This window comes from Rhipicephalus sanguineus, chromosome 1, assembly GCF_013339695.2.
Source record: "Rhipicephalus sanguineus isolate Rsan-2018 chromosome 1, BIME_Rsan_1.4, whole genome shotgun sequence".
NCBI classification, from domain to species: Eukaryota; Metazoa; Arthropoda; class Arachnida; order Ixodida; family Ixodidae; genus Rhipicephalus; species Rhipicephalus sanguineus.
Genome location: NC_051176.1, coordinates 296,271,609 through 296,284,059, shown reverse-complemented (window position 1 = coordinate 296,284,059; position 12,451 = coordinate 296,271,609). Strand labels below are relative to the sequence as shown.

Genomic DNA, 12,451 nt, shown 5'->3' with positions numbered 1-12,451 from the left:
TTGTGCGCTGATTTGAACTAGGCAATTATACTGCTAATACATTATGTAGTTTTTATAATATCAAACATTTTATGCTCATTTTGAGAGCAAGATTTTCTCCTGAGCTGAGAAAGTTGCAAAAGTAAATTAGCATATCAGAGTAATCTAGAATGAGAACTGTACACAATAGAACAAAAAATGGATGTTGTAAGTGTGTTGATGTCAAGCTGGAATTTCAATTGTGAATGTTTATCATACAACCTTCTAATTACGCATAATTCGTAGGTTGTGGGTTCGGTACCCACCAACGGCAAAGATGTTTTTTTGTCCAGTTTAATTAATTTCCGTTCATATCACAATTACTACACTACAGTTAAAAACAACAAATAATGTCCCCGATGCTTTCTTTGGCTTAATTGTCTGTTGGATTCTTTAGGTTGCGTCTAACAAAAAGACGAGCCCCTCAAACAATTCCCCTTGTTTCATTCTTTTTGCTTGTTCGTTTTATATGCAAAGACCAAAACATACCATGCGTAAGGACAGCACACAAATATTTATACTTATGGACTCTATTTTAAAGAGTTATTGTTAAAAGAGTATGTGAAATCAGATATCGAATAACACCTTGAAAATGACTAAGCAGCAGCTTTACTGAAGTTGATGGTCATCTGCCACTGTTGCCACCAGTTACAAAACTGTTCAAAACATCTATTAAGGGCTATATGTTAAAAGTGATATCTAATGATGTGATATATAACGCAGTGGTTGGCATATAACTGGATTTTTGACAAAATGATAGAAGGAAGGTCGTTTATATAAAACAAAAAAAGGAGTGGGCCAAGCACGGAGCCTTTTGGTGCAGCGGATGACACATGTACAGCTGGAGATTTACTAGAGTTAAAAAGCGCATGCTGAGAATGTTGTAAAAAAAAGCTAGATAACAAGGTTGCACTAGTAGGGTTCTTTAATAGAACTCGACGTACATGTAAGAGCATCATGCAGTACTGTATCATGTGTTCAGAGTGTTCATGCAGTACTGTATCATAAGCTTTGTCAAAATTGATAAATAATGCACCGGCATCAAGAAACTGACTTATATCATGGACAAATTCAACGAGCTGGGAGCCAGTGCTGAGGCCTCTTCTGAACATGTTGGGAAACAGATGGAATGCTCTTAAACTCTGGATACTGTGCAGATGGCATGCTGTAGCTACTTGTCACACTGAGAGGTCTCCAATTTGTTAAAGTATGCTTACCAGTAGATTTGTATAACAGGAGAACCTTGGCAACCTTTCATGAAATTGGTATCACACACGTGGACAGGGATTTTTTAAAGATATAATAGTGAGACATTTGCAGGTCCATAAGAAATAATGTAACAGAAATGATTTTGGAATGTCATCAGAGCCTGTGATCTTTTTTGCGTCTATATTTAGAATTAGATTTGGGACACGTTCCTCATTTACTGCGATATCATCTAGCAAAAGTCTTATTCAATACCAAAAGGGGGGACCGTGAGATTATCTGCGGTGAAAACTGATTTAAAATAACTGTTAAACACCTTTGAGGTTTCAGGTGGATCACTAAGAGTTAAATCTTTAAATGTAAATAAATCAGAAAAAGCACTGGGATGCAGTACTGAAGACCATGACTTTCTTGGATTATTTTTAATTAAGTTTGTCAGATGACATATATATTGATAGTACTGAAGTACATTGGTTTTAACTTAAGTTCCTCCTTGAGAGATTGAAGTTTCTGGGGTATATGGATTAGACTCACCACTTCTCTTTGTAGTTGGGATTATTGTGGGTTATCCAGGGCAGGTCTAGAGTCTTGTTTTGTGTGGTACAAAGCAATCAATACAGGTTCTTACAGTATCCTTAAAGTAACTACGTGACTACGAGCTGAAGCAGGGCATTTGCATCTGTTTGTGAGAATGCATTGTGTGTTTCTGGGGCATTACTTATATAAAGCTATTTTATCTTTAGAATCTGCTTGTTCATTTCCTATCATCCCACAGCATGCAGGTATCCATTGGAAGCTGACATAGTGGCCATATTTCTGTGCCAACATCAAGAAGCTCCGTAATTTCTAGAGCTGAATTATAGTACAGGTCTTGTCTCATGGCACAATCAATGGTTTGAAGAGCAGGTTTCACATCATAGAATAGTGCTCGTGTACGAGGAGGCGCTCCGTGAAGAAATTGCACTAGTACCTCCCAGATAGCAACAAGCTCTGCAATAATTGATCTAATTTTATGGTCTAGTTATAAATTGCGAGTGATTGCTTGTCGAATGATGAAATTTATTGTATTATCTCTGTTAGCAACATCGCTCAGGACTCTGGGGATGACAGCGACTTTCTTGGAGAGTTTTTTAAAGCAGGAAGCTTTTTGACAATAACTCTCCACTGCTTCAATGTTTAATCATTTCACACGAAAATGAATCTTTGACTTTCACTGTGAGTTCTGAACTGAAAATTGCTGCTTCAGTATGTAAATACTAAAACTTATTGGTTATACTTTCTGTTCTTGAGCATCTATGTATTACCATAAGGCACTGCATAGTGAACATGGCAGCAGAAGTTTGTGTAGCTTTTGACTGCAGCAAAAGTAAGCGGTACAGAAGGCTTCTTGGCATGCAGAGTATATGGGTGGTTTCACAAGTAAGGAAGTCATTACTTTGGTTGTTATAATGTTTGCAAAGAACACATTTTGTTCTGCCTGACCAGCTTCATTTCATCTGCTTGTGCACATGCTCATGCTCTCTGCAGGACACGCGTCTACGCACTGACAACTGCTCTTCAAAGTACATGCATGCTGTTCGCATAATCAGTGCTGTTGCTGACAAAGTGCAAGAACATCTCATTGTTGCTGATGGCGAACAGGACTTCACAAAGTGGTTGCTTCACTTACGGCAGCACATTAAGGATCACGGTAAGCTTGGCGCAAAAGTGAGACAATTCACTACACATTCACTTTTGAGATAAGGCAGTGCAAAATAGCTGTAGTTTGGTGGATGCCAGGCACATAAACATAATAATGTTACCCCCTCTCTAATGCTGAAAAGCTCCGAGGGTAAAAATACCGTATTTACTCTAATCTAACGCGCACCTTTTTTCCGGGAAAACGAGTCCAAAAATTGCATGCGCGTTAGAATCGAGTACCGAAAAAAAAAAAAAGAAACTCGGTTATCGTATTGCCATCGACATTTCAAAATGGCCGCCTCCTACGCACCTTGGCCATTTCTGCCATTTTTTCAGTTCGTACGTGTGCTGAGGAGATTGTCATCCCGTTCTGCGTTCGCATCGACGGCATGGAAGTGCCGATTCCAAATACTCGACTAGTGTACCACGATGCCGCATTTAAAAGAATAGTTATTACATGTGCAAAGAGACGGACGGAAATCGGGCCGCATCGCGGTCGTTCGGAGTTCCCGAAACGTGCGTGCGAGACTGGCGCAAACAGAAGCAGAAGATTTTTTACAGCAAAGCTTCGCGAAAAAGTTTCTGTGGGCAAAAGCAGGGCCGGTTTCCCGAAATCGAAGAGTGTTGACAGCGACGAGGACTGATCCATTACGCGACTCGTATCGCCGCCGTAGTGGTGACAGTTTTAGCGGCGAGGCCCGCTTTTTGACTTTGTGTTTTACTTTTTGAAACTTTAGTTCTTTAAAACCCAAATACTTGTTCTTCTGAATGTGCGAAGTTTGACTCCTACGGACTTTTTTTGTTCTTTTCTCTCACTAAAAATGGGTGCGCGTTACAATCGATGTATTACTTTTTTTTTTTTTTTGGTCGCGGAAAACGGGTGCGCGTTACAATCGAGGGCGCGGTAGAATCGAGTAAATACGTAAGTAACTTGCAGTGGCCCTTTCAGTGGTCCTTCCATGCAGAAGAGTGGTTTCTATTTTTGAAATATTATATACAAGGATGAGATATCAAGTTATTAAACCTTTGAAGGTTTCATTTTTTTTGCTATGTGCCAACTCCCGGAGTCAATTTTTTTATTGCATATTTAAAATGTTCAGAGTGACCCATTTAGAAAAAAAATACCGTAATTTTTTTAGAGTAACTATAAACAGACAAACAATACTTTTTATGGGTATAGATGCATTGCTTATTCGTGAATATAATAAAAGTAAAAATGAGAAAGGAGCTGATATTGATATAAAGAAGTATGCAGGCTTAGGAAAATATGCGCACCAGAAAAGAAAATGTGGAGGCACGGTATCATAATTCGTATGTGATGGCATCATTTGTATATACCAGTGCCCTTCTGCAAACAGCTGAAATTGCACTCCTGTGGGCATTAATTAGGCTACTATGAAGCGGTAACCATTTGATAGATAAGGAACCAGATAGACATCGGCTTACTGTCACATACCCACGTATGCGCATATGTGCCGGCCTAACCAGCCCTTGGAATGGAAACTGAAGGTCAGCGGTACAAGAAAGGAGTTCCTTGCATCCCGTGCTTAACGTTCATGCTTAATGTGAACTACACATTTGGTTAAGTAAAACTTTCTGCAGTTGCTACTGATGCAACAGCGTCAGTGAAGTCAATCTCGATGAATGTCAGCGTCAATGAAGATGTTGACACCCATAGAGCTGAAACCACAAAAACAATCAAGGTGGTCTTCAATTTGTGCTGCAGACTGATAACTAGATGAATACTGTACACTGTCCTGGAGAACCAACTTTTACACGTGATACAGGTGTTAGTTGATTCCCAAGTACTTTGCTTAAGTTTTTGTAAACATGAGGACACTACGGAATCTTCGAGCAAGCTAATTTTAAATGATAACTAGCTTTTGTGGCAGGGCACAGATTAGCACAGTGCTGGCAAGCTTCAGTACTCAATAACTTAACCTCAAAAACTCCTGACATATTATTTTTGATGTGCAGTTTGGTATCCTCAAATTTTGATTTAAGCGCAGGGGCCTTCACACAAAGCTTGTAGTGGTTTTTTGATAAGCTGGAAAGAGGTTACAGTTTTTGACAGTTTTGCAAACCAGTTATGTTAATTAATTACCATCCTAAATTTTTTTTCGCTTGAATAACATTATAACGTTGTTTTTCCCTTTGTAGAAGTGTACTCTTTATAGTCAGAAATAAAAGTTGTACACTTTTAATTTTTCTTGATTTGGAATGACAGTTGGGCTTTGTAGGACGGTGTGAAGTAGGATGTCGTGTCATGCCAATCCAATGAATGTCTGTTTTTACGCATTCATTTTGGTGTTAATGCTCATTTGCTTTTTCATTTTTTGTTGTGGATACCTGGATGCATGTGAAAGGAGACGCTCTGTTGAGTTTTGTAGATTACTTCTGCTAAAATAAATTTTTGAGAAGACACATTTTATTATTCTTTTAAGTCTGCCTGAAATATTTTTATGCAAAAGCTTTTGGTTTTTGAAACATTCTTTATAGATAGTATATCTGGCACCCGCTTGTCTACAAGCACAAAAGAGATCACGAACAACAGGTATTTGTGATACTATAGCTAGGGCTCAATAATTTCGGGCTTCATTCAATGATTGTATTGTTCTACTGAGATATATGTTTTCCTATTGATGATTATTTTGTGCATTTTAGTAAAGGTGCTCTGTCTCCTTTTTTATTGATTATATTGCGTGTCTCGGGTTTGTATGAATGAGTGACCAAGTAAAGAACCAGTTAATGTCCTTTTTATTGAACTAAAATAAAAGATTAGGTTTCTAGCATATTATTGATTCCATCAACATATAAAGTAAGGCTTCAACATTTAAAAATTTTTTTCCAGAGCTATGGGGCAATCTTGCATCGAAGCACATGGAAATTCCTTCTCCGGGACCTCGTAGAGCACCAATGTTTCTGCACGCTCGACAGATGTCTCTCTATGATGAGACGTCCTTAAAAGGTAGGCATTTCACACACATGGAATATGTCATTACAAAGCAGACTTTTTTTGCCAGTGCATACTGCATACCGCATTTGCCTGAGCTTAATGCATTTCCTTTTGTGTTTGTGCATGAGAGAAAGCGAGCACCCAAGCCTGAGCCACATCTTGAACTGTGCTGTCAAGGATCGCACAGTTATTTTACAGTGAAGCTAACTAACCTCCGCGGACAAAACGATGCGCCGTATACAACAATTTTTGGTGGTGCATATATATCGGTTTATGTATAAAGTGCCTTAGCACAGGTGCCCCTCATCACTGCTGATGCCTCTTTCACAAGTGTCGTGATACTCAGGGGCGGCACTTCCCACCAATCATTGTGCCCCTTTGTCTCGTGACGTAGAGATCACGCTAGCATTCTTATCAGCAGTTGCTGTTTAGGCTCGCTATGGAATGGATGCGTGTCGTTTGCTCAAGGGAAGAAGTGCAGCAATCGAAGGAGCGCACAGAAGCACAAATGGGTGTGAAAATGACGTGAAGCCACTTCCGCAGAATGTGCAGCCGCTGCTGGTGCTTTCACCACAGCTTTGCTGGCTTCCATCTTCACAGTAGTGGAAGGGCTCTGCATTTTTTTGCGGCATCTCATGCTGGGCTTGCCGAAAATGTATACCATATGCCTACGTCATGGAAGCTCCTAACTGGAGACTTCCATAGACTCTTCTCCTCTTTCATTCTCTTTCACACACCCTTTCCCATGTACATGGTAGCCAATTGGAGTTCTCTGGCTAACCTTCGTGTCTTTCCTTTGCTATTTTCTCTTGTTGTGGTACCTAAGATGGAACCAAAGGCTGCACTTTACAGCAAGTTGCTGTAGTGGCATAGCATGGCTGCACCATCAGAGTTGCCAGATGACTGGCCTATTCTCATGTTGTTCAGCCAGACTGTAACGTTTTCTGTTAAATGATTTTTCTGAGCAACCAATGCACAAATTTGGGAAGTTCTGTTACATTTACAAGAGAAAGGTAAAAGCTAGTGACGGTAGGAAGCAGGTTTTTATTTGGGCCTTCAATACTATTTTAATGAAAATTTTTGAGAATTTCAAAATTTTGAGAAACAATATTATCAAGGTTGCAGTTCTGTAACTGCAGCAAAAAATTACCAGAATTCTGTGGACTGCACTTAGTAATAAGGTAAGGCTTGGCAAAATGCGACAAAAATTTGCCAATATGGATACTTATAAAATTTCGTTCAGTACCGTAAAACAAAAGAAGGGGTGCTTTTTTTTTAGTGCAAGGCATGTGGTACATGAAAATTGCCATGTTCCGGCCGTTTGAAAGTTAAAGGGGCCCTGCAACACTTTTCCAAGTAATCGTTGAATGGCTTCCTTAAAAGAGCTTATTGCCTCACGAACTAACTGCCGCAAAAATTTTTAGAATCCGTCAAGTACGAGCAGAGTTACAGGGATTTGTCGCATGCTTCAAGCGCTTTTTCTCTCCTTTCATGCCAGCAAGCGTGCTGAAAGCTATGCAGGGAGGGGGATGGCAAAAGGGCAAGAAGATGCAGTCCTTCATCAGCACGCGCCATGACCTTGAGCCCTTTCTTTTCTTTTTTTTCTTTGAACGCACAGCTTCCTTTCAGTGTGATCGTGAGCGCACGTGGGCACGTGGTGGAATCCCGCAACAGCTGCAGTAACTATGCAGCTCACAACGCTCAAATCAGCCAATGGCCGTGGACTTAGGGTTTATGGCACGGTCATTTGGGTTTTGTGGCATCATTTGTAGAGAGAAGAGGGAATGATTTGTAGCTGACTTTGAGAATTAATTGTAAATTCTAGGCCGCGTGCTGCGCTGTAATGTTTCGCTCGCATGTTCTCAGGAGCCTCGACTACCGATCGGCAGCATTTTCTGACCATGCTGAAAAGTGTTGCAGGGCCCCTTAAAAAAAAAAAAAAAAACACAACCTTGGAGGACGCTTGAGCTTCGCCTTCAAGATAGAATGCAATAGCGAAATCGGGCCCCGTGCGCATTGCCGTCTTAATAATTGCGAGCCTGGCTTCGGTTCTTGGTGCATGCCTCAACCGTGCTGTAAGGAAACGAACGACTGTGCACATAACAATGGCCGTTTCAAACTATCCTAGAATGCCCACTCCAAGTACAGTTGTTAAGTGCCCACTACGCCATAATTCTTCCTTTTGCGAATCAGTGAAGGGCCCACTACGCATCCGTAAGGCAACACGCGAACCTACGTAGCTGATCACTTTGTTGATGCTTTTGCTGGTGATGATGTTTAAATATGTCTGAGAGCTCTGTAATGGGTGGGCCTTTAGAACACCCACTCGTTGCGCAATTCACATGTTTTGACGCCTGGCACGATTCTACGCTTCTGCCACGCAATATTACATGCATTAAGGAGACTCCTTCATGACATTCATATAGTGTTTGTTTCCGAAGAAGTTTCAAGCAATAGTGTGGCTCTGTAGTAGAACACCTGCGTGCCATGCAAGATGGCCTGGGTTCAATTCTCACTTAAAGTGAAGATTTTTTATTATTTATTTTATTTGCGTCTTTCTCAATTTTTCGGTTGCGGAGAAGATGATTTTTTGTTCACCACCAACGACGCTGACATCGACACCAATGCCGACACCGGATAGTCTGCGAAATGAGCTATTTAACGCTATCGCATTAATAAGAAACCTCGCAAATGTCTCATTTTGCCCCAACCTGTGGGGCAAAATGAGAGACATCGGGGGAAAGATGAGACAGTGTAAAAAATTTAAGTACAGTAAAACCTCGTTAATTCAAAGTCACGGGGACTGTGAAAAATCTTCTAATTAGGCGGGTTTTCGAATTAACGAAACAAAAAACCGGGATGCAAGGAACTTTGAATTACTGAAGGTTATCAGAGGTGGTAGTTTGCTGTGCCTGCTAGATTGCGGCTCCAAGGGTTATGTTTTCCAGCAATACCCGGTCCCAACTTTGCCGCTAAACCGGAGAAATGGTGGGCCTCGCTGCTGCCAGTGCAAGAAAAAAAAAAAAGAAAGGAAAAAAAATGGTCTCGCGGTGAACTGAAATGCGCGCCTGCGGAAAGAGGACGTGCTTCACTGCAACACAGTGGTGACACGCGGCCATCATGTCACCTGCTTCTCGCAGTGTCAGCGTGTCATGATGAGACCATTTGCCCATTTTTTCTGGTAAAATAAAGAATTTAATAATGGCCAGTTTGACAGAACTCGCGTTGTGTTCTGGGTGGAAAAGATTACCATTGAAGTTTTCGAAGTAGGCGTTGCAGGCAAGTACTCTGCCAGCAGTGCAAGTGCGCAAATTGCCGGAACCACCAACAGGAGGTTCGCATACGTCGCGAATTACGTCAGACCATGCTTAATTAATTTCTCTTATTTTCCCAGAAAGAATGGCTAAATCATGACGCGCTGACGTTGCGAGAAGCATGCGTCATGCTGCACACGTCACCGCTGTCTTGCAGTGAAGCACGCCTTCTTTTCCGCAGACGCACATTTCAGCTGACCAGGAGACCACTTTTTTTTTTTTTCTTGCGCTGGCAGCAGCAAGGCTGGGGTGCTCACCTTGTCACTCGATCATTAGTATCACTACATTGCATTGCCATATGGCTCCTAGGGGCCATCGTTTCTGCGGATTTGCAGCTAAATAGGGATCAAGAATTGGCACATGGCCCCTAAAGTTTTCGAATTAACCGGGCTGGTACTGACCGCCGCTTCAAATTATCCACTCATATTTACATTGCAAAATACGGGACCGCAGAAATCCATCGAATTATGTGGGATTTCGAAACAACCGAGTTCGAATTAATGAGGTTTTACTGTAGTTCAGCTCTTGCAGGCGAAGCGCTTGAAACCCACACCCTGAGCACCCGCACAGTCTTCATGAGCCCGCTCTTAACAGTTCGTGCACTGAATACGAACAGACACTGGTGCTGTGGTGCTCCACAACTGCTTGGAGATCAACCACCGTTAGACGTTCTTTGTGCATGATTAGCTGCTTTTCTTGTTTGTCAGATGATAAAACTCGTCGTTGCGATTTCAACATGCATTTGTGAAACGCTTGGTTATAAAATTCTTTCCATTTATGTGTATTTTATGTATAAATGTACATTTATGTTTATCTTATGTGTAAAGGTTTTGGAGTTGGTACTCAGTTGCATTTTGCAAAATTAGTTTGCAGTGTAACTGCAATACCATTCCTTTGTTGTTTTCTGAATTGTTAGTTCTCTCCTTTCATGTTTACATTATATAATCATGTGCATATGGTAGATTGCTAGCAAAGTAATACACATTGAATCTTCAACACCAGTTTGAAGATGAATGTTTGCTCATGGCCGAGGCACTGAATGTGTGGTCTTGGGATTTGTTCTCATGGAGTGCAAAAAGAAAGCTGAATGAAGTACCACAGCCAGCTTTACCGTTCAAAGGTCGACAGCTAAATTAGCAACAAAGAAAGTGTAAGGGAAAGACCACTTTCTCGACTAAGAAATAATTCCTTTGACGTTTTGTCTTGCATTAAATATGAAATGCTTTATGGCCGAATGTCTCTTTTTTTTCTTTTTTATTTTTAGAAAAACTTACCCAAAGTATTTCTCTTTCCACTTTTCTTTTTTTTTCTTTTTTTGTCAAGTAAAATTTGTCATAGAGGTAACTTAAGGATTCCCACTGTTTTCTGTTGCGTATGACATTATGCTTGACTAAGCTGCATTGCTACAAACTGATTTTGTAACTTGTATCCATTAATCATGTACAGATGGCACCGGTATGGTCTCCTGACCTTGGGACCCTCTTTTGCATATCCTTTTTGTTTTAATTGTGCTTTGCAAAATGATTGATTGATGTATTCATTGTTTGATTGACTGATTCATTAATTGTGTTCCAGACTCTCCGCAGGGTTTGACTGCATCTGCAGTGCAAGACGGTGGCCAGCGCATTTCGCCAACTTCAGTTCGGTCAAGAAGTTCAAGCACCTCCTCAGCTTCTAGTTCAGTCAGTGGCAGCCGCAACTTTCCATTGTTGCCTGTTAGAAAAACATTCGGTTATTTCTGAACAGTGATGCCCAACAATTCCTTACTGGTTAAAAAGAGAGACTTAATTCACTTTCTGTCCCAAACTGGGACAAATTCGCATTCAGCCTTGCATTGCTGGCTTGAATGTGCGCTTCTTTAGCATATCTTAGCCCACTGTGACTTTTATGTTTAAATCATCCCCGAGTTTTACTTCAACATTGCAGTAATCTTGACTTCTAGTCGCAGTGCCGGCTCAACTGTTCTGTGTCATTTGTGCTGCTATTTCACTGATGCTGCTAGTTTTCATGCCTGCGAAGCACCTGGTGTGCATTGGCTTACACTGTTAACAATGAAAATGTTTTCTTCTGCTGCTGTTTAAACGTGAACGGTGTGTGGATTCAGCAGCTTTGTGGATTAAAGTTCGTAACTTAGTGGCACTTGCCATTACACTCAAACCTCTTTATAACGAACACGGATATAACGAATTACCGGTTATAACGAAGTAAATGAACAATAGTCTTGTCATAGCCACAGTCTTACAAATAAACGTTTATAACGAATTTTCGGATATAACGAAGTTATTTTCGTGGCAGATGCGACTTTGTTATAATGAGGTTTGAGTGTATTATTTTTTTTCATTTGAAGATTGAATGTGTACTATAACACTTATTACTGCAATTGCTGAGCATTAAGCAATTTAACATAGTATGGTTCCTTTCGTGTGCTTCTGTTCATTACAATTGTAGCGGACATGTATGTGTGAGTGTGTGAATGCTTCTTTTGTGACTGCATCAGTAATGTTATCATCCAAATTATAGTGTTTATGTATGTCAAAGTTGATTCCTCATACATTGCCTTCATCATTATTTTTATTACATTTTTTATCGACATATTGTTATTAACATCCTTTTTTTTTTGTCAAGGTCATAAAAAATATGTACTTGAAATTTTGATACTGTTTAAAATTCTGATTTCTACTGAATCACCGTAACACACGGCTTAACAAGTGAAGTTTTCAGCAGAAGGTATTTGCAGTTTTGTGATGCCACCTGCTATCCCTTACAAAGCATCATTAGTGTGCAAGCTCTGCCTAAAGTGCAGCCGCATGTGGCCCGCATTCAATCAATAAATTGATAAGTCATTCTATCAGTGACTGGACACAGATGCCATTAAATACAGTAGTGTCTTCATTCCTGAATTAAACTTTGCCTAGGCTGTACCATGGCAAGCTAAAACAAGTAACTTGTCAGAAGAATAAGGGTGAGTTCAAACATTGTGAAGCTGATACGACAGTGGACACATAGGGAAAATAAACTTGTCCACTGTCATTCAGAATGGCACTTCATATTCACTGGTGTTCAAGCAGCTGCCACTGGCTAACTTGCTGAAACAGGCGAAGTACTGTCCAGTGCTAATTTGCATAGGCAAACTGAGGTTACAGATCGTCCCTAGCCTGCCTATTCACAATAAATTTTCACTGCATTCGGGGATTGGGATGGTGAAGCAGTTGCTGCAAAGTTGGTTACCTTGCCTTTTCCTCACTTTTTGATATTCACATGCATGCCTGATGCATTG

The 12,451-nt window shown here is 40.6% G+C and overlaps 1 protein-coding gene across 3 annotated transcripts in view; it reads left to right on the top strand.

Moving 5' to 3' along the window:
* LOC119379310 (rhotekin-2) overlaps positions 1–11,323 on the top strand; it is a 184,249-nt gene extending 172,926 nt beyond the window's left edge. For all 3 annotated transcript variants that reach the window (XM_037648584.2, XM_037648586.2, XM_037648585.2), the window contains exons 9-11: positions 2,752–2,914; positions 5,756–5,872; positions 10,750–11,323. In XM_037648584.2, the coding sequence (XP_037504512.1) occupies positions 2,752–2,914; positions 5,756–5,872; positions 10,750–10,916 (447 nt within the window). In that variant the 3' untranslated portion in view covers positions 10,917–11,323. The remainder of the gene's footprint in view (positions 1–2,751; positions 2,915–5,755; positions 5,873–10,749) is intronic.
* The last annotated feature ends 1,128 nt before the right edge of the window (positions 11,324–12,451 follow it).